Here is a 26,806-nt window from a genome sequence, read left to right on the forward strand (position 1 = left end):
TAAATCATTAAATAGTTTTATTTTTCTTACATATCACAGAAAAGTGAATGCAAATTATTAGTATTAAAATGCTTTAATTGAAAGAAAATACAAAAAAAAACTTATAATAAATTTAGAGATAAAGACCTTCCGGAGTGCCCTCTTTTTTCCTATAAAGAACACTTTCTTTCGATTTTTTGAAATCTTCATTTGTTACTTTCATTCTTCTTTCTCTTAGTGCCATTAAACCAGCTTCAGTGCAAATAGCCTAAAAATAAAATATGTAATAAAAAATTGTTATATTATTAAGTAAACATTTAAAAAAAAAAAAAAAAAAAAAAATTGTTATATATGATGAAAGAAATAAAATTATTTAATTTTTTACTAAGTTCTTGCTTTAATTTTTTTACATACAGCTCACCATGTACGTTTAAGGCTTTGTGTGCAAGTAAGAAGTGATTTTTATAGCACACAAAAAAATGACAAACTTAACAGGGCTTTTCCATAGGAAATGCAAAGACTCCACACCATGGAGCTCACTCAGCATTTAGATTATTTTATAATAATTACATTTTTCATTATTATATATAAAATATATTTTATTTACATTATGCTAGATGACATCATTTTTCTTTTAACTATACATATTTCACTAAGCTAGAAAGTAAAAATTGGGATGCTTATTTTAATTATCTAACTATCCCTCAAAAAATAAGTTCTATCATTTTTTGTTGTTGCTTTAATTAAAAAAAATTGTTTGATTAAAAATCTAAACTCTTCCTTTTCTTGTATCCAAATTTCTGTAACTTTCTAGTTTCTGTTTCAAATTTAATACAAAAAACTATCATCATTAACAATTCATAAAGTGTAAACTAATTAATTTTACTGAGAAAATACTATTTGGAAATTATTATAACTGTATGGAATTATGGATATTGTTCTTAATTATTTTTGGAGCTTGTTAACAGTGTAGTTATCAGTGATACTGTTGTTAATTGGTATCAATCTTAGGGCAAGTGGTTAGGAACTCCTTTTATCATACAACTGAATAAAATATTTGATCAGTGCTGTTTTTATTCATTTCTATATTCAGTGAGTTTGTAAATTTTAAGTTTAACAAGCATTTTGAAATCTAGTTTTATGTACTGTGTGAAATTTATATTTGTTCTTTCTATCTGTGGATGAATTTCTTAACTTTTGGATCATTATGCTAAGTTGCCTGTTTTGTTTGCGGTTTGAAAGTAATGCAGTTCTTTTTTGAAAATGTTGGATGATGTATGTTAGTATTATATGTCTTCTCTCACTACATGTGTTTTAGATTTTATGTAGAAGTTTGTCAACAAGTGCGGATGAGTAACATTTAAGCTAAACTGGATATTCTACTTTGTTTACTCATTTAATATTATGACCAACTGACTGTTGATAATTTTATTTGTGTACATGAGTCATTCAATCTAAATTTTCAACATTTAAAAAACAAAGAGCACAATGTTCTTTTATGAGTAAAGCTAACTGAATGTGCAGAAAAAATTCAACTGTACTTCACTTTTTAGCAATTTGAATAGCAAAACAAAATAACTAAAGTTGTTTTTAAAATTAAATCAGATTATTACGAACAAAAAAAATTCTAAAAAACACAAAAAAAATTAATACAATAATATAGTGATAGTAAAATTCAGATATGCTTAAGTATTTTATTAATTCGTTTATAATCTCTACGCAACCTGTACAGTTCAATTGCAGGTCAATTTTTCCATATCATGCCTATAAAAATGATTGCTTATTTTAACTGAATTTTTTAATATTGAATTGTAATCAGCAATAATGACATTTTTTCAGCACTATTAATAGTGAATAAACTGGATTTTAATTAAGCCCAATACACGGCATCCAAGACAACTGATAAAAAAATAACGAAAGTAATATTGCCTGAACTTGCTATTAGGCTTTACTAATGTGTTTGGGAGTTAAAATATGTCCTTCATATGGAAAATAAAAGTTATAGATCTGAGAGACATGGAGTATATTATTGATGAATAGGAGAAAAGCACTGAATAACACATTCTTTTTTTTAATATTATTTATGGAACAAAGTAGTAACTAAATCAGTATAGAAAATAATCTGCATAAATCCAGGTCTTAGCATTGGATCACCAAAAAAACTGATGAATAACTTTACTTTTTTCAACATTTAGATTTTCAGAATGAATGTTCAGAAGCCAGCATAAGCTATTTTCAAAAATATTGGAAACCTGCTAAAAATTGTATCTTTTTTTAACTTGTTAACTATTTGTTATTCCAAGAATAGAAACATGAATGTATTTATTTGGAATTAAATTTGTTACTTATTGTTTCTGAATAAAAAGAGACAATAAGGAATATAAGTTTAAGTAAGAGAATTTATTTTATTTTAATATAAATTTCTGAATATAAGAGACAATATAACACATTTTTATCTGTACATTTGTAATATTATATTTTTTACATTAACTTTCCTAACATATAATAAAGAAAGTTCTATTAAAAAAAAATTACCTTTATATCAGCACCAGACAAATCATCTTTAGCATTAATAAGTTCATTCAAATTAACGCCTTCAGCAAGTGTCATCCTAGATGTATGAATATTAAATATCCTTCTTTTTGTTTTTTCATCCGGTAATGGAAATTCAATTTTACGATCGATACGACCAGGACGGATCAGTGCAGGATCAAGTGTTTCAATTCTATTTGTTGCCATAACAACCTACAAAATAGATCATGTTAAACTTCGTAATAAAACATGAGTTTTCATATTAATTAAAAAAAAAAAAGAAAAAAAAAGATCTATTAATGAAATTTAATTTTATAATAAATTGACCGATGAAACTAGAATAAAATTTCTGTTGATAACTTTATACAGCATTTACACCACGATCCTATTAAACTGTAAATTACTCTGAAATAATTACAAAGTTATTATTTTTCTTTCTTAAATAAAGTAATATAATCACAATCTATTATATAAATCAGATACGTACTTTAACATCACCCCTAGAATCAAATCCATCTAACTGATTAAGCAGCTCCAACATAGTTCTTTGGATTTCTCTTTCTCCACCAGAATTGGAATCATAACGTTTTGTACCAACTGCATCAATTTCATCAATGAATACAATGGAAGGGGCATGTTCTTCTGCAACTCTGAACAATTCACGTACAAGTTTAGGACCATCACCCTATAACAAAGAAAAAATCTAGTTTCAGTAAATATTAGCCTGAAAATTGTTGTATAAATTAATCTGTAATTAAAAATAAACAAGGGGTATGCTTTATACTTATTTTACATGTGGCAATAATCTGAAATGGGGATCTGACTGAAAAGTTTACAGTTCAGTGTTGTATTTTCGCGTGCTACACGATTTCAGAGATATAAATGTTTCCTTTAGAAACTCCCTCTACCTTCCTGCCTTCATACCTGTAGTAAAATAAAATTTTGTTGCAGAGTATAAATAAGTTGGTCAATAAAAAAAAAAAAAGAAATGTTTGTGCTTAGACTGCACAGCCATGGAAGTGAAAACTTCTACAGCTATCATAATTATTTCGAAGGAAAATATATATTATATTGGTGATCTTAATATTATAGATGAAATGGGAACAAGGCATAAATTAATATTATACAGAGTCATTCACGGGAACCGGATGTTTTTGAAGTGGGTGGTACTTGGGCGTTCGTGGTGGGAGGGGCACATGGCTGGTGTCTGACGTTTCCTTTGTTCATAGCATTTACATTTTAGTCGTTGAGATGGAGCCGTGGACGCGTATGAGTTTTGTGCGAAATGACGAATCCGTAACTGCTGATCAGCGAGATTTCCGCCGTCAGTTTAATATCCATCGTAATGCAAGTGTCCCTTCTCGTAACACAATATTGCGATGGGTGAACAACCTTCGAACAAGTGGTTCAATATTGAAGAAAAAACCACGGTCACCGACGAACTGCTAGCACTCCGGAGAACATCGAATGAGTAAGGGAAGCCATTGTCAGAAGCCTGCACCGCTCTATTCAGAGGCATTCAGCAGCGCTTCAAATGAGCACAAGTACGGTAAGACGAATTCTGCATATAGACCTGCATTTCCATCCTTACAAGATAGCCGTTGTGCAGCAGTTAAACGAGTAAGATTTCACGCAGCGATTACAATTTTGTCGACAAATGCTTACCATTTTTGAAGAAAATGAAAATTTGTTATTGTTAATGAGTGATGAAGCCCATTTTCATCAGAATGGCTTCGTCAACAAACAGAATTGCCGGTATTGGGCAGAAAGAAACCCACATCAGCTTCACGAGAGACCACTTCATAGCCCAAAGGTGACTGTCTGGTGTGCAATATGAAAGGTCGGTGTTGTTGGACCATATTTTTTTGAAGAAAATGACGCTGCCGTAACTGTAACAGCTGATCGTTACATTGCGATGTTGAATACGTTTTTCATCCCTGAGTTACGAAACCGGGGAATCGATTTTCAAAATGTGTTATTCCAGCAGGATGGAGCTACAGCGCACACAGTGAGGACAACGATGGTTGTTCTCCGTAACTTGTTTCCGGGACGGATCGTTTCCAGATTCGGCAACATTCCTTGGCCCCCTCGGTCCCACGACTTGAGTAGTTGTGATTTTTTTCTATGGGGGTTTCTGAAATCGCGTGTGTACGGCAATAAATCGCATACATTGGAGGACCAAAAGATCGCAATTCGTCATCACGTCACCCAGATTGATGTAGACATGCTGCAAAGAATTGAGGCCAGTTACCGTGAAAGGCTACAACAATGTATTGCCCAAAATGGACATCACTTGCCAGACATAATTTTTCGTTCATGAGTAAGTAACAAAGGCTTTGATTTAACAAAATGTTTCTGTACCAATAAAACTTTTTTAAAGTAAATATTCAATTTTTTATGATTATTTTAAAAACATCCGGTTCCCGTGAATGACCCTGTATATACGTATATAAAATTATACGTTATACAGAATATAAATACAATTATTTATCTTAAAATTATTAAAATCGTTAGATCTACAATGTATGAATTTATAAGTATGTATCAATTATTCTGTTGAATCCTGCTGCGGTTGGTTTTGTCATTTTCTTCAATACTATCAGAATCTAAGAATGAGACTGGTTTGTGGTAACTAAAATGTGGGATGAATACTTCTGATTGCAATCTGTCTAAATATCTAAAAAAAAAAAAAAACTGCCAATTGTAGTTACATATTATGTAGTAATCTCATTTGGGTCATTCAACATATTTAAAATTAAAATGCCTACTCAAAATCATTGGTAACTTATCTAAGTTCCAATTGAGCAAAGCAGACCCTGCTGTTATATAAATGAGCAAATTTTCATGGATGAATTTGATGATTTTATTTTCACTTTGATTAGGCGAGATGTAAATAACAACCGTTATGATTTTTTATTATTTTCTCCCTTGCTTGGTTCCTCTGAGTTAACCCTCGATGCCTGACATATCAGACTTATTCATTACTCAGAAGACTGCACTTGGCTAAACACAGTTCACCTGTGTTTACACGAATGATTGTTTCACTTCAGAGCCTGATGGATCAGACTTTTTGAATGCACAGCACGCCTAAAGAGGTTTTTCACTTCAAAAATCAGTAATATGGTGTTCCAACTGAAAAAAAAAATTCCTTATCTGAAGGACTGCAGACATAAGGTGTTCACTAATTGGAGGGAGTCTTGAGCTTTTTTCTGGTCGAGGTTGTTCATTTCATACTGTTGTTTTCTGATTGTAAATTGTTCTTTCTAATCACTTGCTCCTTTTCCTTATTCTTTTTCATAATCAATTCTGTGGGTGTACGTCTAACCCTGTTAGGGACATTCTGAGAGTGGTGGAATGTCAGCACATCCTAGATGTCATCTGGTATTTGTCTAATGAGTAAAGCCAGGTTTCCTAATCCCTGGGTTTGTAAAGTATGAATGAATGTGTTAAGTAATGTAATTTAAATATTTCAAATGAACAAGTTTGCCAAAGATAAAAAATGAGAAAGGATGAGCTTTTAAATTAACTAAAAAGCTCTAAAAATTAAACTTGTGGTTAGGTAGAAGAAACGTTAAGAAAGAGTAATCATAATGATTCAATGTATATTAAATGAAAAGGGAATTGATCTTAGTTTAATAAAGAGATCACTGTTACTGATAATAATAGAATACTGTAAAGTGAAAATAACACTTTCTTTTTTAAATGAAAATTTTTCAGATTACATATTAACAATGAAAAAATTGTTATAATCAACTTCAGAGAACTTGTATACGCAGTAGAATATTGGAGAAGTACATTTCAAGTGAATACATAACAATAAATAGTAAAGAAACCTGAATTACTCTGGTAAAGAAGTTTTTGTGAATTTGTCCCTTTTATATTACTTATTAATAAATTAATATTTGAAGTTGTGAATAATATTGCTATTAAAGTGTAATTAAGGTATTCATAAGTTAATTAAAAACTAAAACCTCACAGAACCTAGCTACATTAAAAGAGACTAAGTTAAATGAATACAAAACTTTTTAATAAGTTGTCATTAGAAAAATGTGAATTGTATAAAACTTAAAAACAAGGTGTGTTTAATACATAAAAATTCAAGCCACATTTGAATTCGACTTGTTCTGATGATCTCATTTTTACTAATGTCAGTTCTTTCCAGTAGTACACTGACAAACCTTTTAGAATCAGACTGGAAGATGCAGGTTTCATCGTAAGTGATGACTTTTTTAAAGGTTAGGGTTGGCATCAGGTTGCTATAGCATGTCGTGTAAACTTTTTTGCGGTATTCTGTTCACTCTGGTGCAAGATCCTCAGGGACCATCTTGGTAAAAACCTTTTCTGAAGATCCTTAAACAAAATTTTTCTTGAGTCTCTTCATCAATGTTCATAGCTTCAATTATCATTCATACACTGAGATCAATATAGTCTTCTTTTACAATCTGGCTAACATTTTCTATAATTTCTTTGATTCTTGAAGTGTCATTCATCATCTTCCAAGTCCTGATGTCCTTCATTGAATCTTTTTTTTTCCATTCAAATACACATGTACAGACAAGCATTCTTCTCTACAAGCATCATTAACCATTTGAAAACATTCTGTGAATATTTAGTTCAATTTTAGTAAAATTGACATGTTGATCAACTTTCAAACTTAGCATTATTCCAGCATACAACTGTACCAAACAATGACTTAATATCAATTGTAGAGCGCCGATGTTTAACATTCAAGTTTAGACAAGTCCAAGATATCTGCAAAAGAGCTCACAATCAGTTCTAACTGCTTTCTTTACAAATAGAATCGGTCTTTATTATGTAAAAGACACACAGTTCAGGCATGAATATACTAATATTATCTTATGCCTGAAACCGATTATAGTAAGATGAATCTAATGTAGAACATAAGCAGTTAATTCTAAGATTGTGAATAAAATAATAATGTTACCGAGGAGTAATGAATTAAAAAAAAATGATAAATTGTATCAATGTAATAGAACTAACTGTTTACTAATTAACTAAAACATCTGTTAATTAAAAGTATTTCTGCTATTTTATAACTTAAAATTTTTATTAAATTCCTATCATGAATTCTAAATTTCTACAACTTTTACTAATAAATTTTAAGCTATTAAGAACCGTAGACCTGATTTTAACAAAGCCTTAATTTTCTAAAAGTTTGATTAAACTGATAGACAAAACATTTTTTTTAACATTTCTCTAAGTGTGATACCATTTTTTGAATTGCTTTTTTGCGTACATTACAAATCTATAAATACAATTTTTCTATCACCCTGTGTTTTAAATAAATTATGCTTAAAAAAAAATTAAGTGTTAACATAGTTAAAATCTGTAAAATTTATAATTTTGCATGGCCATACCTGTGTTAGAATGATTTCACTGATGCTTTTCTTTTATAAATAGCCTCAGACAGATCCTGAATTAATGTCCAATAGTAATCGGCTTGCATGTTACTATTCTATTTCCCTTTATAGTGGTTTTCCATCACCGAAATGTCTTGGTGGAAACGTTCACCGTGTCTGTCACTTACGTCTCTGAGGTTGTCAGAGAAAAAATCCAGATGTGTGGAGGAAGTGTACTTTCAAAGACATATTGCATTCCATAGCTCTGTATGAAGTTGATTAACAGATTATCAAGTTGATTAACAATCGTGCTAATTGTTGGATTTTTGTTTGCCAAGAAAGTTTTTGCAAGCATCTTTAAATGAAGCTCAAGCTGCACTTTTCTATATTATTTAACATTGAGTTAAATACATCTTTGACCAACTCTCTTATTTGAGGACCAAAAAATATTCCTTCTTTAATTTTTCCTTCACTTACATTCAGAAATTTCTGCCTGATGTACAAAAATCCAGGACTATCCTTCTTCACTGCTTTGACAAAATTTTTCATTAGTCGTAGCTCGATATGGAGGGGGTAAAAACATTTTTTTGGGTTCAACTAAGGGCTAATGAATAATATTTTTCCCATTTGGAGTTAAATTTTCTTGTTTCTTCCACTCAATGGTAATGTAATGTTTATCCCTAGCTCGGTTGTCCCATTTGCAAGGAAAATACATGTACTTAGTACAGCCTAACTGCATGCCTAACAAAATAGCTATAACTTTCAAACCACTACATACGTTCCAGCTATGTTTTTTATAATTTATTTTTTCAAGGACGCCTTTCATCACATCATGTTTCTTTCAAATTAATACCATAAGCAATTGGTATCGAAGGATATTAGTTACCATTGTATAGTAGAACCAATTTTAAACTATACTTGGATGAATCTATGAAAAGGTGCCAGTCCTTAGGTTTATGAACTTGTCCTAAGTGCACCATAAGCTCATCAATATTTGTGCAATAAACGAAATTATATTCATCAATAAAGTACTGAGAAAGTTCTTTTTGTCGGCTTCAAAAGCCTGAAATTTTTGTATTTTTAAAAAATTAAATTCCAACCTTGCAGTCTTGATCCTAACAGTTCAACTTGATTTTTGATAAATTTAAATCCCTACCCAGGTCATTTAATTCACCTTGTGATATAAGATGTAGCTTATTGGAAGATAATTCAAAATCAAAATCATCGTTGTCTTCTTCATCACTGCTTTCGAAACATACATTCACAGGTGGCTCAGGAACTGGAATAATTGCACTGTGAGGTACAGGCCTGATTGCAGATTGCAATGAAGGATATTTTACAGTGTGCTTAGATTTTTTAGAAATTCCAGAGACACTTGTTAAACAAAAGTAACAATCGGTTAAACAAACTTAAGACAGCAATAAGACTGAACAAAATTAATTCATTCCTAAATGCAGTGCTTAATACAAACAACACAGCTGTGTTTTCAGCTATTTCAGCTGTGTTTTGACTTGCACAGTCATGATTAATCTTGTCCATGAAGGCTAGCTTTTCAGTATTAGATATGATGTCATAATATGTGACTATGATATGGTTTAATTCTTTGTCTAGTATTGTTTATTTATAGCTTACAAATTATGTTAACAAAGTTAAATAATAAAAAATGAGCTAACAAAATACAATATAGGAGCTTAAAATGTTCACTATATGTTGAAAAATGAAAAAAATCCTTTTAATTAAAATTTAAAAATTTTTGAAAAATGGTAGGTGATAGAAAGATTCTGAGTTCATTTTTGTTTTCAGCATAAAAAAAGATTACAATCATGTATTGCATGTTAGGAAACAAAAATTATGTTTACAAGTGTTATTGTAATGAATGAAAGACTATACACCTAAAGTAAACCTTGAATGACAATCCTTGTAGTTGAAAATGCTTTTCTGTTAAGACAATATAAACAAGTGGTAAAGAGCTCCCACTAAAATTTTAAACATAAATTGGAAGTAGAAATACTTAATTTCAATTGTAGAAATGTTAAAATAATCAAAGATTATAACTTAAGTAACCTAAATAAATAGTTACTAATTTAAACAAAAAAAAAATTGTATACCAGATATTTCTGAATTAATTCAGAGCCAACTACACGTAAGAAAGTAGCAGATGTTTGATTAGCGACAGCCTTTGCTAATAGTGTCTTCCCAGTTCCAGGAGGACCATATAAGATTACACCTTTAGGAGGTTTAATGCCCATTTCCTCATAGTATTCTGGATGGGTTAAAGGTAATTCAACGGATTCTTTGATTTCTTGAATTTGTGTATCAAGACCTGTAAAAAAATTGGAAAAAAATGATTACATGTATGTGTTTGTACATAAAATCACCTCATACTCATCTTAACTCACTATTGAGAGACATCTTTTAATATCTGACATACATTGAGAAAAAAAATGTTTAATGAAATGATTATATTTAATGAAAATTCTCAGACAGGATCTGTAACCTCTGATGTTAGTGCAATCATATAATTAAAGCTTCATTTTAAGATGGAAAGCTTCTACCCTTTAATAATATATAATAATTAAAATTAAAAGGAAAGCCAGTGAATTCAACAATGTTTTGAAAAGTAGTCTCAAATATGAGATGCTTTTTTGATATCCTAAGTTTTGCTGCAAAAATCTCTAGTAGATATTAATATTAATGTCGTCTACTTTATTTACTTTTACTGATTTTGAAAAGACATTTGATAGCGTGTAATGTGTCAAATTATTGAGAATTCTAAAATATTTACATAATAAGATGTATAATAGAAATATATAATAAAATGGAAAACAAATCTCTAAATTATAACAAATTTACATTGGAAATGTGCATATTTGACTTGAAGGATCTATTCCTGTAAATGTATTAACCAAGATGTTTGTCAGAGGGTCAACAATGTCTCCTTTTCGCTTCAATTTATAGTAAAAATCTCTTAAGTATTGCTTAACATTAACATCTGGAGGATCAACACATACAAAATAAGAGTTAATAAAATCAAACTTCCAGAAAACATATTAGTACTGATTATGGAAAACACTGAAGCATGTTAGAAGTCTGGAATTTAAATAGATATGACTTAAAAAATTAACATCAAGAAAATTCAGTTTACGGTTTTAACAAGGTTGCATTATTCAGGTAAATTTAGATGTAAATTACATTACTATTATTAAATCCTCTGAGTTAAACATCTTAGAAAAATATTACATAAGACAGAGATGTGGTATTCAAACTGAGAAAAGAAACACATAACACCTTTAAAAAGATTGTGAAACTGTAATACTATAGAAATTTCAGCTAAGAATTAAAAGTTACACATAATCCTAGTTCTACTCTATGGAATGGAAGATTTATCTTCCACCCAACAGAGCAGAGACAGTAAGAAGCTAAGCTTTTTATGTACGGCTATATAGGAATGTATATAAGATATTGTAATAAGACCAGTATAATGGACCAGGGTAACGGGTTTATTTTAATTAAGAAGAAAGAGAAAATAATAATGAAAAAAATAATCTAGAAGGAACTAGAAAGGATCCTTTTCTTAGAGTAATGGGTCCATTTAACAATCTGTTCTTTGTAATACAGACAATGGCACCTCTAAAAGCTGTTGTTTGACCAGAAGGGTTACCGGACAGAAATAAGAATATAATATAATATTTACATTATTTTAGATGTATGCCTTTTTAAGTACTAGGATGTTGCAGTTTTTAAACTTGATAATTTCAATAAATTTGCCATTCTACTGGGATAAGTAGACCTGTCTCAATTTTGACTCATAAATCTGTTTTTCATCATCAGTCATGAGTTCCTTGATGAATATTTCATCCTTATTTACATGATCTAACATTTCTTTGTAGATAATGAAGAAACTGTCTTTCTGCTCTGTGGTAGCATGTCACAGGAGCAACATGGCTGTAACCTGATATAATCTACATTTTTGTTCTACAGAATCTGCTACCGAGTAATTGTTATGACTTGTGATATTTCTTGCAGTCACTAACACATGATTTGGTAGAGAATTTCTTAAATATGCATCATCAGTTGATGTCATAAGACGTCCCAAATGAAGATCATTATTAATTAATTCCCGACTACTTTTAAATGCTTAAACTAGCCATAATACTGAATCTAGCTATAATAATAATAATAACCATAATGCGTGCATGTTCCACCTAGTTTGATATAAAATTTGATGGTGGTACATTGTATATTAGAAAAACATACAATTCAGAGTTCTATTTATGGTGAAACACCTACTTGACTAATGCTGACAGCATGACACAATAAAATAAAGTTTCTTAAATAAGGTCAAAACTGCACAATTCTACTGTTTTTTTTAGAGCAACCTGTTCTGTTTTTTATATCTGTAACTTTTGCAACAGACCTCAAACTAATACTGACATTCTAAAAATAGAAAACTTGAATAATTTAAAATTCTGTTGAAAAGATAAACATGTCAGGTGTTATGAGTTTCAAGTCAATTTTGCCACAAATTTTATCAGAAAACTAATACATTTTAATTAATACAATAAACATAATCATAACAAATTATAATTTACACAAAACGTTTTTAAAATTACATTTTTTTACCTCCAATATCTGCGTAAGTCTCTTGAGGTGCTTTTTCTAATTTCATTACAGTAACCATTGGATCAGTGTCATCTGATAATACTCCAACAACTGCATGCACCTAAAAAAAATTTAAGTTAAACAAAACCTTACCATTGAAATAAAATTTGAAACAACTTTGTAAAGCTGAAAATGATCAGTCACACTTATGTTAATAGTTTTTTTAACTATATTTTGTAAAAATAATACAAAAAACAATAATAATAATAATGTATCTGATAAAATCTCTGGAAAAAACAAAAAAATATAAATGGGTTCAAAGTTATACAAATATGAAAACTATACCTTATGATTTAGAAGAACTGAACACCCAGGTTCTAACTGATCTTTGTCAACAAAGCTAAGTATGCTAACATAATGTTCGCTGCCAACTGAAGTTGATACAATAGCATGGTTATCATCAATTATCTCCTCTAATGTACCAACTGACATTGGAGTTCCACGTAAGTCATCAACTCTTGATCTCTCTTCCTAAATAAAAAAAATAAAATCGAAGATAACATACAATATTAAACACAAATACATGCAATAATTCCAGATTTAACTTCCAGTAGTGTTTGGAAGATTCTTTTATGATCATCTCATTATAATTATTAAATATCCAACCTAACTCCATCTGACATAGATTATTAACATAATTTACATTAAGATAGTGCAAGAATATGCTAAGAAAGAAAACATCTGCTCAAAGTATAGTTTTTTGTAACTATAAGAAAATATTTTAAACAGCTATATAAACAGACATTAACTAGCAATTATAACTATTTATAGATATTCATTTTTGTTATCAGGATTCCTGCCACATATAATTTAATTAAAAATAAAATTTGACAGTAGATACAATGGACAGGGATGTATTTTAACACGGTTACTGTCACATCTTAAGTATACATGGATCCTTTATTAATGAGGCTCTGTGCCTATTTCTTACTTTATTACGTGATCATTGGTTTGAGTAAAAAAGGTTTCTTTTTTTGTTTTTATGATATGATACTTTGTTGTTTGATCTGACTTTACTGGTACAATTAACGAATAAAGTATGGTTAATTTAATTTTGTTATTTAAACAATAAAATGAGAGCAAAGTTATAAATTTAAAAATACATGCATTGTATTGTTGTTGAAAAAAATAAAAATTAAATTAACTTTATTGAAATAAAACAAGTCAGTCAATTTAATCATTTTTCTGTCACAGTATATAAAAATTTGAATTATCCACTTGCTGATTAAATTATAAAATTTTCATATAATTGAAGTAGCAATTTTAATTTTACATATTCTAAAACTATGTGAAGTATAACAAATTTTATTAGTTGTTTATTTTTGGCTTATCTCTATAGTTCAGTTTGTCTAAATCTTTCATATCATTCATTTATATCATAAATCTAATTTTTCCAGTAATGTTCTAAGTTTCAAGGAACAGCTAATAAGTAGCTGTGATATTTCTTCTGATCATATCATTATTGTACTTAAAATACAAAACTCTAGAGCTTTATTACCCCAACAACCATCCCCTGCATAAAAATTACTATCTCTTTTTTTAAAACAAACCTCCTTCCATCTACCATCCCCAGTAAACTCGCAAAAGTACCTACAATTGCTGATACATCAATTATTTACATTTTAATCAGTCATATACATTTACTCTTTTTTTTTTAAGGAGCAAATAATGAGTTCATATAAATTCTTTGAGCGCAGTAGCAGTCACAAATAACATTTTCTTAAGAAAAATTTTAACTTTTAGTACTTAAAAGATAATTAACCAACTGATACATAAGTCATTTTCACTGACCTATATAGATTGTCAACATAATTTATTTGAATATTTTTAACATAAATTTACAATTATCCAGCCTGTATATTTTGTGGTTTTTATATAATTTAAGAAGATATATAAATCTACAGAAAAATTATATACAAAATGAAAATCAATAATTTGCATTACAGGGCATAACATTACAATCTCATACATACTAGGGGCTACCAATTTTAATATTTTCATACATAAAATTAACAGATTTTACATCAAATACTAAAAAGTGGATAAAATCAAAAATGAAATATGAGGTGGTACCAGTAGTCACGTAATGAGAGCGAGAGGTCAGTTAAACTTAAAATCTAGTTGAATAATAATACTATTAATAGTTCTATTAAATTACTTTTACACTATATTTTAATTTCAACTATAAATACATGTGGTCTTCTTATTGTATATTCATGTTTACTATCAGAGTCAGAATGAATATCTACTTCAAATAGTGAAATAATTTCAGCTACTTTCACAAAATAAACCATAACAATAAATGCAAGAATGATCATTACTGCTTCAATCAATTAACGTAACAGTTACATAAATCAGTATCCTAGGCACTTCATTTAAGAAAAAATGAACAGTAATAGAAATGCAGTCTATTCATAATTATAAACAAAACTATATTAAAAAAAGAAAAACAATTATCCTAATACCTAGCAAATAGAAAATGAATAAAACTAAAACCTATACGAATGTAATTACATTTTCACTCCAATGAATAAATGTGTAATTAATTAAATACAATTATAGTTTAAATATAGATTTTCTAATAATAATATATAAAATTGAGGAAATTTCTATAGAAAATTCATCATGTCAAGTAAACTCAATTAAACTTCATCGGACTAAAAAGGTTTGCTAACTAAGGCTTTACCACTGCCAAAACAAATGGCTTACACACAAAGTGAAAATTAGATTAAATAAATAATACAATAAGTAAGTAATCAACAAAAATATATTTTGATTAAAGAATAATTAACAGTTAATACAGTATTTAACTGTATTTATTACAATTAAATGTACATGTTAAATTTACATTAAAATAAGAGCTGTAACTTAAAAACCCTGTCCTATGTCTGATTCCAGATACAGCAAGATATCATCGGTTTGGAAGACGACTGTCACAACTCAAAAACATTCATTTTTATGTTTTCACAATGAAACAACTGCAATATGTCTATATTTTTATGTGGAAGAGAGTTTTAAATTGTAATTCATACAGTGGCCACTAGATGATGACAGTGACAGTACGTGTTTCTGACATGTCGACATGTTTATTCTGAGCAACATGTCAGTTGTGTCTCTATTGTTACCACGTAAGCATTGGTCTTTGTGAAACAGTGTCACATTTTAATAAGTACCTAGATAAGTTCAATAGAGAACTAATAAGTTCATTTGATTTGGTGAATAGTCATATTTTGAATTAAAACAGTTTTCTTCAAAAGGTAAGGATAAATTATTTAATCATTTTAATGTATTAATCCGATGAGACAGTATTCTTAAAAAATAAATAAATTACAATAATTCTAATGGTAACCCTTGTCTGGTTTTATTTTGAGGTGTGACTGTTTTGTCCAGAAAATATTAAATTAGTCTGAAGATAATTTTTAATGACATTAACATAACCTCTTTTTCATTGAATAAATGAAATTTTAGTTACAGTGAAATCAGGATATTTAGGATATATTTATGATGTGTTTCAGATGTTCATTGCATCTTATATATGAAAAATGAGTAGCCGATCACATCTAATTGTGAGACTTGCCAAAGCAGCAACCAAGAGATACTGGTATTATCTCATCAGAGAAAAATAGTAAATTTACTGCAGTTTGGAAGATTAAAGCTCCTAATAGTAAAAATTCTGTAGATGTCCCAGATGTAGCAAAGGCAAATAGTATTCCTATGGAAGTATATGGCCACGAACAAGGTTTGTGTGTTAAAAATACTTTTTTACTTAATTATATAGAGCCATCCATACCTGTTTATTTTCATTCTTGTAATTCCAACTACTTTGTTTCAGGCACTATGGCACATCTTATAATTGAAGAAGATGGCAAAAAGAACGCCTCGTGTAGGAATAATATGAATGAAAACCTTCAAAATGGTAAGGAAGAGGAGATAGTGCTCTATGTAATTATATACACTTCACATAAATTATTTATATAATCGTTGTTTGTTGTTACAGAAGCAATCTTGCCCAATTCATTACCTGATGAAAGTGTATTCGCAAAGAGTGTAAGTTATGATGACTCAAGCCTGAGTGAACCTTTTGGTTCCGATGACTAAAATGCAGATCCATATTTTATGAGTGTCTCATCATTGTCAGTTTCTGATTTCGATGAAGCTCCTGCTATTTCTGCAGATAATAATGCCAAGAAGATTCGTCTTGTTAAGCACCAATCGCAAACAGAACAGAATGTTAAAAAAAGAAGAATTAACAAGGAAACCTAGCAGAAAAATAGTGTTAAACAACTTAGAAATAGTGGACAATTATATAAATCTTTGAAAACAATCAGAAATGAAGATGTAACAAAAAAGCGTTTATTGGTAGTACGTGAGACTAAGTAAATGTTACCTCCTTGTAATAATGAATGTTATCTCAAATGTTTTCAAAAGTTTACTTACGTTGATCGCCAAAAAATTTTTATGGAATATTGGCAGATGGGCAAGCTTCAAAGACAACATGACTTCGTATCATCTTGTATAGAGACAGTAAAACCAAAATTCTCAAAGTTCTTGATCTTTAAACAGAGCCTTTTATTTGAACCTAAGAGAAGAAAAAAATTCTGTCTGCAAAGTTTTATTCATGACCACATTGGGAATCAACTCTAGGATCATACAAACAGTTCAAGAAATGCAAGAGTCAATTACAAAGGGTATATTACAAGAGAAATGAGAGAAAAGCATAACAAGCATGCAATTGTATCAGAAGACATAAAAAATAGAATACGGATTCATATAAACAAAATTCTGCAAATAGAAAAGTCACTAGTGCAGCTCTGAAAAAAAAAAGAAGAGTATGGAGACAATCACTGAGCTCTACAGAGACTACAAGAGCTCATGTCAGCAGAATATTTTATACTCAAATTATTTGACATACTATATAATATTTAATACAAAATAGAACATCACTTTCTTTAACCCAAAAAAAGGCTGATGTGAACTTTGCCTTGATTTTCTAAATGCTAGTACAGATGAAAATCTCAACTTCAGGAAAAATATGATACCCATCTCAAAGAAAAAGAAATTTCCCGCAAGGAAAATGAAAAGGATAAAACTTCAGAGAGTGTAGTTGCCGTATATGATTTCCAAGGAGTTTTTTCATGTCCCACGAGCAATGCATCTTCATATTATTGTACATCAAAATTGAATTTTTTAAATTTAACTGTATATCAGTTGGCAAATAATGAAGTTAGCTGTTATGTTTGGCATGAGGGACAAGGGAAAGGGGGCCAAATGAAATTGGTTCCTGTGTGTAGCACTATCTTAATGGTATAAACACTAAGGCTTACGCTAAGAAAAAATTAATATAAGTAATATTCTACAGCGACAACTGTATGGGGTAAAATAAAAACAAATGCATTTTCGCCTTGTAAATGTTCACCATTTTAAAATTAGAAAACATACAATAAGTGACCCATAAATACCTCATAACTGGTCATACCCAATGAAGGTGACAGCGCCTTTCAGTGATTGAAAGACATAACACAAATTCAAAAAATCCACTCCAATCCATGATCCTGAACAGTATGTGACACTCATCAGGGAAGCAAAGAAAAATGGCAAGCCATATTCAGGAAAAAAATGTGTTATAAAGATTTTTTTAGACTTAAAAAAAAACTTGTTGCAGAGATGGGCATCAATAATAAATTCAAAACCTCTGAAGGTGAAGTAGTTAAAATTACAGATGTGAGAATTTTTATGGGAAAGAAGGATCAGGTTGGAAAAATCTTTTATAAAAATTCTTACCAGCAGGAGGAATTCTATACTGCAAATACTGTAAACTCAAGCTACCAGAAAACAGACTTTAATTCACTTAACTAAATAAAGCTTATAAAAAGAAATTACTTATTGCAGAAACAATAAAAAAGTTGTTCCTCTCAATTATTATGATTTTTATAATAATTTATAGTTGTTCTGACAAAGATTTATTTAATTAAAATAAAGTATTAATTTTGTATCTTTAAATTTATTTCAGAAATAACCAAAAAATAACCCTAAATTCTATAAAAAATTATTCAAAATACAAAAATTAATTTGAACAAGACTGTCACATCTTTGAAAAAATGGGTAAAGTAGGGGTTGAATTTGTACACAAGTACAAAACTATAGGTGTGCAATGCAGCTTAAATTGTCTGCAAGCCACCTATAGTAACGATTATGGTTTCTAATTATTTCATGAGACCAAGATCCGAGTACCTTTTATCAAGTAAAATTTTTAAATGCTACCCCTGAAAATCTGTTAATTTTGAGTTGCGACAGTTTTCTTCCAAACAAACAATATCAAAAGCACTGAAATTTTATAAAATAACCTTCACAGTAGAGAATTTAAAAATATAAACAATAGCACATAATATCACAAATAGTGTAGACTAATGTATGCTTGAACTAATAGGTCTTCAATAAGCCTAATAATTATTTTAAATAAGATAATTGTTATGCTAAATAACTTCTGGATTTTAATATGATTTACCTGATACAACAGTGTACTCAATTAATAATTGGTCCACCATAAATATTATGTTTAATATGAAATCTTAAATAAACTAATGAAATTTATTTTACAACTATCCCTGTTGAATAATTCTCGGGATTATTGATCAGTAAAACATTTATTTTAAAACCAAACAAATTTTACTATGAATTGGGCTGAGGTAAAATATGATTTAAGTAGAATAAACAGAAAATCACAAAAAAGTATATATTTGTTCACCTCATTTTTTTCTTCTTGTGGCTTCAAACGCTCCTGATTTCTGATAAACTCTTCTTCCATAAGCAAATAATCCTTTATCCTTTCAAGTTTTAACAATTTCAAACGACACTTTGTATGAGGAGTTACTGAAAAATAATTAAATATTATACATAAAAATCAAGTTTTAATTAATACTGGGTGTTAAGTACCATAACTGTGGTTATAGAGAACTTAATGAATCACTCCAGTAACCCTACAATGAAACCTTTATTCTACATACCATAGGAACTGGCTGTATAATGAACATTATTACTTTGACAGCAGTAACTCTTAACTGCCTGTTTTACTTCGCTTGATTTACACACATCTCGGTCACAACAGACAGACAGTGAACAGCAAGAAATTAATCTACAGTGAAATATTGTTATTTACTCTGCTTCAATTCAACAGGGAATTAACTGATGCAGAGTAATACATATTAAAGTCTATGTTGTTAATAATAAAGCAGGACAACTTTATTACTAAATTTATAATTACTTAACTGAATCTACAAGAACTGAGTAAAATAAAGAATTTATTTTTACACAGTAGATAAATAATTTTCACCATACAGTGAGATATTTTGAGATGCCAGTAATGAAGTGAAAGGGTTCTAGAAGCCAATAAAGGAAAAAACTTAATATTACCTTTTACAGCATATACCACAAAAAAAGGTCTTTGATGATTTATAAATTATGAATCATTCAAGAAAGAAATTAAGTTTTAAACAATGTTAAATCTAGTTTTTTTACATAATTGTTTTGAGTTACAATTTATTTGGGGAAAAACTATAGAATTATGTAAAATTATCTATCATAAAAGTTGGTCACCTTTAGTCTATATTTATAGTAGTGTTAACTTTAACATTCCATATCTTTATCAAAAGATTTCTAGAAAAATAAAAAATTCTAAAACAAATTTTTATATGGAATTTAAATATACTTAAAGAATCTTCATTGGTCAACTTCAATTTGATGACGAATTACAAAAAAAAAACAATAATTCCTAATTTGGCTGTCAGTAAAAATAAAATTATTTTTACTCAGAACCATGTGTTTTAATATATGTTATTACAGAAATACAGTCGCCACCAAGTAACGATGAGCTTGGAGTGGCAACGATTACTACCAAACGTAGTTGGATCATGTTTATGCTACTAAGAGATGACTAATCATGGTGTGCCAATGTTTCAGATAACAATAGTAAGCAGTGAAGTGCGAGCTAATCATCCAATTGTTAAAAAAAATTATATTACATAGCAAATCAACCATACAGGCAAGTTCAAGAAGTGTATAATAAACCATGCTACACATATTTTAAATGACTATACTCTTTTCTATCAGGAGGTTGAAATTCCCATTTTAAAATGAAGATTCTAGTTTCCTTTACAATCCGCTATTCATTTTGTTGTTAACTGAAATTATCAAACTATATTTTTTTTTGTTTTTTGTTTTTTTTTGTCTTCAGTCATTTGACTGGTTTGATGCAGCTCTCCAAGATTCCCTATCTAGTGCTAGTCGTTTCATTTCAGTATACCCTCTACATCCTACATCCCCAACAATTTGTTTTACATACTCCAAACGTGGCCTGCCTACACAATTTTTCCCTTCTACCTGTCCTTCCAATATTAAAGCGACTATTCCAGGATGCCTTAGTATGTGGCCTATAAGTCTGTCTCTTCTTTTAACTATATTCTTCCAAATGCTTCTTTCTTCATCTATTTGCAGCAATACCTCTTCATTTGTCACTTTATCCACCCATCTGATTTTTAACATTCTCCTATAGCACCACATTTCAAAAGCTTCTAATCTTTTTTTCTCAGATACTCCGATTGTCCAAGTTTCACTTCCATATAAAGCGACACTCCAAACATACACTTTCAAAAATCTTTTCCTGAGATTTAAATTAATTTTTGATGTAAACAAATTATATTTCTTACTGAAGGCTCGTTTAGCTTGTGCTATTCGGCATTTTATATCGCTCCTGCTTCGTCCATCTTTAGTAATTTTACTTCCCAAATAACAAAATTCTTCTACCTCCATAATCTTTTCTCCTCCTATTTTCACATTCAGTGGTCCATCTTTGTTATTTCTACTACATTTCATTACTTTTGTTTTGTTCTTGTTTATTTTCATGCGATAGTTCTTGCGTAGGACTTCATCTATGCCGTTCATTGTTTCTTCTAAATCCTTTTTACTCTCGGCTAGAATTACTATATCATCAGCAAATCGTAGCATCTTTACCTTTTCACCTTGTACTGTTACTCCGAATCTAAATTGTTCTTTAACATCATTAACTGCTAGTTCCATGTAAAGATTAAAAAGTAACGGAGATAGGGAACATCCTTGTCGGACTCCCTTTCTTATTAGGGCTTCTTTCTTATGTTCTTCAATTGTTATTGTTGCTGTTTGGTTCCTGTACATGTTAGCAATTGTTCTTCTATCTCTGTATTTGAACCCTAATTTTTTTAAAATGCTGAACATTTTATTCCAATCTACGTTATCGAAAGCCTTTTCTAGGTCTATAAACGCCAAGTATGTTGGTTTGTTTTTCTTTAATCTTCCTTCTACTATTAATCTGAGGCCTAAAATTGCTTCCCTTGTCCCTATACTTTTCCTGAAACCAAATTGGTCTTCTCCTAACACTTCTTCCACTCTCCTCTCAATTCTTCTGTATAAAATTCTAGTTAAGATTTTTGATGCATGACTAGTTAAACTAATTGTTCTGTATTCTTCACATTTATCTGCCCCTGCTTTCTTTGGTATCATAACTATAACACTTTTTTTGAAGTCTGACGGAAATTCCCCTTTTTCATAAATATTACACACCAGTTTGTATAATCTATCAATCGCTTCCTCACCTGCACTGCGCAGTAATTCTACAGGTATTCCGTCTATTCCAGGAGCCTTTCTGCCATTTAAATCTTTTAATGCTCTCTTAAATTCAGATCTCAGTATTGTTTCTCCCATTTCATCCTCCTCAACTTCTTCTTCTTCCTCTATAACACCATTTTCTAATTCATTTCCTCCGTATAACTCTTCAATATATTCCACCCATCTATCGACTTTACCTTTCGTATTATATATTGGTATACCATCTTTGTTTAACACATTATTAGATTTTAATTTATGTACCCCAAAATTTTCCTTAACTTTCCTGTATGCTCAGTCAATTTTACCAATGTTCATTTATCTTTCCACTTCTGAACACTTTTCTTTAATCCACTCTTCTTTCGCCAGTTTGCATTTCCTATTTATAGCATTTCTTAATTGCCGATAGTTCTTTTTACTTTCTTCATCATTAGCATTCTTATATTTTCTACGTTCATCCATCAGCTGCAATATATCGTCTGAAACCCAAGGTTTTCTACCAGTTCTCTTTATTCCGCCTAAGTTTGCTTCTGCTGATTTAAGAATTTCCTTTTTAACATTCTCCCATTCTTCTTCTACATTTTCTACCATATCTTTTTTACTCAGACCTCTTGCGATGTCCTCCTCAAAAATCTTCTTTACCTCCTCTTCCTCAAGCTTCTCTAAATTCCACCGATTCATCTGACAACTTTTCTTCAGGTTTTTAAACCCCAATCTACATTTCATTATCACCAAATTATGGTCGCTATCAATGTCTGCTCCAGGGTAAGTTTTGCAGTCAACGAGTTGATTTCTAAATCTTTGCTTAACCATGATATAATCTATCTGATACCTTCCAGTATCGCCTGGCTTTTTCCAAGTGTATATTCTTCTATTATGATTTTTAAATTGGGTGTTGGCAATTACTAAATTATACTTCGTGCAAAACTCTATAAGTCGGTCCCCTCTTTCATTCCTTTTGCCCAGCCCGTATTCACCCACTATATTTCCTTCCTTGCCTTTTCCAATGCTTGCATTCCAATCTCCAACTATTATTAAATTTTCATCTCCTTTTACGTGTTTAATTGCTTCATCAATCTCTTCGTATACACACTCTACCTCATCATCATCATGGGCGCTTGTAGGCATATAAACGTTAACAATCGTTGTCGGTTTAGGTTTTGATTTTATCCTTATTACAATGATTCTATCGCTATGCGTTTTGAAATACTCCACTCTCCTCCCTATCTTCTTGTTCATCACGAAACCTACACCTGCCTGCCCATTATTTGACGCTGAGTTAATTACTCTAAAATCACCTGACCAAAAGTCGCCTTCCTCTTCCCACCGAACCTCACTAATTCCTACTATATCCACATTCACCCTATCCATTTCCCTTTTTAAATTTTCTAGCCTACCAACCTTTTTTAAGCTTCTAACATTCCACGCTCCGACTCGTAGAATGTTATTTTTTAATTTTCTGGTGACCCCTTCCTTAGTAGTCCCCACCCGGAGATCCGAACGGGGGACTATTTTACCTCCGGAATATTTTACCAAGGAAGGCGCCTCCATTGTTGCTATGTGAAAATGCAGAGAGCCACATTTTCTTGGAAAAAAAGCAGCTGTAGTTTTCCATTGCTTTCAGCTGCGCAGTACTCAGAGGACTGAGTGATGTTGATACGGCCGTTTAAGTCGTTGTGACTCACGCCCCTAACAACTACTGAAAGAGCTGCTGCCCTCTTTCAGGAATCATTCCTTAGTCTGGCTCTCAACAGATACCTCTCCGATATGGTTGCACCTTCGGTCCAGCTACTCTGTATCCCTGAGCACTCAAGCCCCCTCACCAACGGCAAGGTCTCATGATTCATAGAGGAGGCAAACTATATATGTACCACAAAAGTTTTACTAAAAAGCATGGTCCAGTAAAAAAAATCCTATTTTAACAGAGCTGAAATATGAATTTATTATAAGAAAGCCATCCACATTGAATATGAAAAAAAGCTTAAAAACTTATAAACATCAAACTCTGTTTATACAATTTTTATATTGGCTCTAAACAAAGTTATTTAATGCTGAAATTGCACAACCAGAAAAAGATGAATACTTTTATGTTTACAATAATGTTCACTACAAAAGTAGTAAAATAAATTACTAATAGCAGAACTTTTAAAAATAGTTTACACTTATTAGAAATATCACCAAAATACTTTTTTCAATTACATCCCAGTTTTATACAAAATTCAATACTTGCTTCTAGCCCGATATTTCAGTTACTTGATTTCAGTATAACTATTTAAAATACTGTGAACTTTTAAAAATGATTAGTATAGATTAGGATTATAAAAATTAGTAAAGATTTTACTTCCACAACTAGACAGGAAATCGATCTGCTTACCTTGAGGTAATTTTGTAGCAGCATCTGGTCCCTTTGTTCGTCGCTTCTTTTTACCAACACGAGTTGGAATTGGTGGTTCATATTTCTTCTTTTTATCTTTATCATCCTTCTTCTCTCCACCAGTACCACTTCCACCAGATTGGTTTTGCCCCTAAAAAAATTAAAACTACTGAAAACTGACAATCTTAAAAAAAAGTTTCTTTAAGTTTTTTTAATAAGAAACTACAATTTCTAGAGCAGTATCAGTTATAAATTAGGAGAGGGGTTACACCATAATACTGGACAAAAACAAGCAAACAAATAGACAAGCAAATATCCAAAATGTTTCCACAACAGATCTAAGTGTAATTAAATTACAACTAAGGTAGTACTTATTAAAGAATAACATGCAAGTTTCATTATAAACATGAATCAGGCATTTTTTGTCAAAAATACATAAAGTACATTTTTAAGGTTATAGTTACAGCAACATTAATAATTTTCATTAATTTTTAACATTTTACTTTTCATATCTTCTAAATTATTTTAACAAGAAAGGCAGTACTACTATTAGTTTACATACATCATAAAATGCAGTCTCGAAATTCAACTTACCATACTACAAAACAACGAAAAACCTACAAGTCACTGCTACACCAGTCAGCAAGACACATACAACCAATATGCGGTAATAATTCCCTAAATGGAATAGAGAAATTGAGATACGAAATAACCTTTTATTTCAAAAAAATTATATCGGAATTACATTAAAAAAAGGTGTAAAACTACTTAGAAAATATTGACAATATTAATCATTAGCATACAAACAATTTTTAGTAGATTTAATAGAAAATCGTTGGTATTCCTGCCAGGTTCAGCTGTTTGTAATGTGAATGTGTCAGTGTGGCAGAGTTTATATTTGCTCTAACCGTAACGTTCTTTTCGCGCAAAGGCATCTGTGATTGTGTATTTTATTTCTAAGTAACTAGTCTTTAGTTTTATAATCTTTCTAATTATTGTAAGTGAATATAAAATATATGCTTGTTGATTCACAGCAATTTATTTTCGTTATGAAAACTTGGTTAAAAAAAAAGTAGAACCAATTGCCAATCTGATGAACAGCATCTTATTTTTAATATTCAGTCGCGTTTTAATAATTCTCGATTAATTTACTCTTATTAAATTCTTGAGTTATAGGTAATGGTATTGTTATAATATAAATCATTGTTTTACTGCATGGGTATCCTATGGAAGCGAAACTGAAAGCTTACAGGTTGAAAAAATCTAGGCAGGAAGCCTTTCAGCGTGTTAAAACAAAAATTGTCTCTGTGGTTGATCGAATGCTACCTGAAAGCAAACTGCAAGAAAACGACATCAAGAAAGAGGTTTATTTACTTATTACTCTTCAATATTTAAAACTTTTTTAAATTCACGTTATACGAGTGTAATCAGAATGTTCAGATTGCAGTAGTAATTTGTGCATTATTCTGATATAATGAATTTTTATTGCATTTGTATCGAATATGAATGTTCTGTTTATTATTTTTATTATAGTGTTATTTTTTCTTAGCAAATTAAATTTACAGTAAAATCATTTTGTTCCATAAATTACAGATAGGAATGTACTCACCAAATTTAAATATATTTGTTATTTAACAGATTTTTTCAATAATTTTATTCAACAGTTTTATGAAATTATTGAAGAGGATTTATGATGTCTCTTAAATTATTATTTTCTATAATAATTTTCATACTGTCTATAATAAATTCTTATTTATTAATTACTGATAGTATGATATTTTGTTTGTTATCTCCAATTCTACTGTATAACCTTGATTTATATTATTACGATATATGTAAACCAAAAAGAAATCTGTTAATGGCAGAGTCACACATTTAACTGTAGTAATATTAATTTAAATAAAGGTGAATTGATCTAGTCCTTAATTTTCCTTTACATGTTTTATATGAGTATTATTAATATTGTAAAACTAGCTTTGTTGATGAAACATTAAATAAAACTCAGGGATAGCCAGATATATAGAGAATGTCCCTGAAGGTGTTGGCCAAACTTAAGGGACTGACTCAAAAATCAAAATTATCAAAAAAACCCAAGTGGACAATTTGACTTTATTTTCCTTACTTGCCATTTTGAGGTTTTTCAATAAAAATTTTATATCTTAAGAATGGATTAAGATATTTTTGTGAAATTTGCTGTACATGTACCCAATATCTAAATTTTAAAATTCCAAAATGGTGACGATTACCTTTTTTTGGCATTAATAGC

At 30.0% G+C, this 26,806-nt stretch overlaps 1 protein-coding gene across 1 annotated transcript; it reads right to left on the reverse strand.

The window, feature by feature from the left end:
* Window positions 1–25,290, reverse strand: Rpt2 (26S proteasome regulatory subunit Rpt2). Its single transcript, XM_075366432.1, has 9 exons — window positions 25,135–25,290; window positions 24,541–24,691; window positions 19,279–19,403; window positions 12,819–13,004; window positions 12,495–12,594; window positions 9,980–10,194; window positions 2,999–3,196; window positions 2,515–2,724; window positions 1–247 (listed from the first exon to the last, which is right to left on the reverse strand). The coding sequence occupies exons 1-9, from the start codon at window positions 25,135–25,137 to the stop codon at window positions 113–115; spliced, it is 1,323 nt and encodes a 440-aa protein (XP_075222547.1). The 5' UTR covers window positions 25,138–25,290; the 3' UTR covers window positions 1–112.
* Window positions 25,291–26,806: the final 1,516 nt, after the last annotated feature.

Source organism: Lycorma delicatula, chromosome 5 (assembly GCF_047948215.1).
Source record: "Lycorma delicatula isolate Av1 chromosome 5, ASM4794821v1, whole genome shotgun sequence".
NCBI classification, from domain to species: domain Eukaryota; kingdom Metazoa; phylum Arthropoda; class Insecta; order Hemiptera; family Fulgoridae; genus Lycorma; species Lycorma delicatula.

Bases quoted from the DNA above. Each gene is read 5' to 3' on its own strand.
- Rpt2 (XM_075366432.1), bottom strand. The intron at 13,005-19,278 runs GTGAACAAATAT...TTTTTTATTTAG, and splicing joins CACAAGAAGAAAAAAATGAG to GAAGAGAGATCAAGAGTTGA. The intron at 2,725-2,998 runs GTACGTATCTGA...TCTATTTTGTAG, and splicing joins ATTCTAGGGGTGATGTTAAA to GTTGTTATGGCAACAAATAG.